This window comes from Lottia gigantea (assembly GCF_000327385.1).
Source record: "Lottia gigantea unplaced genomic scaffold LOTGIsca_55, whole genome shotgun sequence".
Taxonomy (NCBI): Eukaryota; Metazoa; Mollusca; class Gastropoda; family Lottiidae; genus Lottia; species Lottia gigantea.
Window position 1 is genome coordinate 811,142 of NW_008709889.1, and position 1,352 is coordinate 812,493.

A 1,352-nucleotide genomic window follows, 5' to 3' on the forward strand; every position below is an offset into this window, starting at 1 on the left:
CGCGGTCTTGTCTAGTTCTGCTAGCAATTCACCAAGTTTTCTTTCCAAAGCGGTTAGTTTTCGTTTCAATCTATCCTCGTTTACATTTGGGTTGTCTATTAAACGTTGGACGTCTATTTTTACCTTCGTAATCTTATCGTCTAATTTAGATATTAAATTTTGCAACTGACTTGTTTTATCCACTTGAATAAGACGTTTCAAACTCGTTAACTCTTGTTGTAGTTTGGGTTCGTCCACAAGATTTTTAATATTTCGTCTGATGAATCTTTTCACGTCATTTATTCTATTTTCAACATGGTCCTTATCTATTTGAATTGCGTTTATTTGATCCAGTAAATATTTCTTGTTCACGGCATCGTTTCCTGGAAACTTTAAATTAGTTATTTTGAAATTGTTCATATCGATATCCCCTTGTAAGGTGTCTCCGATTTGATCCACGAAAAAAAGTTTCGCTTTGTTTATAAACGCCGTAGAACTCATGGGATTTTTAGATTCTAGAGGTAAAGACCCTAATCCAAACTTGTTTGCCATTTTTATTGAGTTAAATTTATTATAATTTCTTCAATCTTTTCTCCCAAACTCAACCGATATAAAACCCAAAGCGACAGCTGTCCACACAGCTTTTGTCATGGCATTTGAATTTGAAACGTAGAACGTTTGATTGGTTTGCTAGTCAATTTCGTGATCTCTTCTGTCGGTTCTAGACCGAAAGAATCAAAGAAATAAAAGTTATTCGAAGAATCTTTGTGTAAAGCAGAGTGATGAACTCCTTTTTGATCCGACGTGTGAATGTTTGTGATGGCGTAAAATTTACCTTTCTTGTATTTCAGTTCATCAATTTCATCTCGCATGCAATAATAAAACGGCGAGACGTTCAACTCCTTGGCCCATTTCACAAGTTGAAAATTTGTGGTCGTGTCTTTTCCGTATTTATCCAGAAATGCATTCATTTTTTAAGTTGATTTTTTTTAGGTGTTTTTCGAAGTAGGCGGAAAGTATTGCTGAAGACCCAATTGACGAAATATATACGTAGTTTGTGTTTGAAAAAACTTGTATAACATTCCGATAAAACACATTCAATAATATTTTGAAGATAGATTTACATTTAAATTTAAAAAATCTTAATTTAAGAGAGCGTTAATGCTTGTCGACATCTAAATTTCTTAACCTTTCATCTAAATCTTCATTTTCGAGATTCATTTTTAAAAGTCAGTTTTTTGAAGTTCATTTTGATAAAACCTTCCTATGATTTGTTCTTTGTCTTGATCGATCAATTCATACGTGGGAGGTGATGTGTTGTTTACTTTATCAACGATGAATATCTCGTTAGTCCAATAGCCGACGTAACCTTT

The 1,352-nt window shown here is 33.3% G+C and overlaps 1 protein-coding gene across 1 annotated transcript in view; it reads right to left on the bottom strand.

Moving 5' to 3' along the window:
* Positions 1-531, bottom strand: part of LOTGIDRAFT_166019 (hypothetical protein) — a gene marked incomplete at both ends in the record, with an annotated part of 1,318 nt that extends 787 nt beyond the window's left edge. The window contains one exon of the mRNA XM_009063066.1: positions 124-531. Within this exon, the coding sequence (XP_009061314.1) occupies positions 124-531 (408 nt within the window). The remainder of the gene's footprint in view (positions 1-123) is intronic.
* Between the last annotated feature and the right edge of the window lie 821 nt (positions 532-1,352).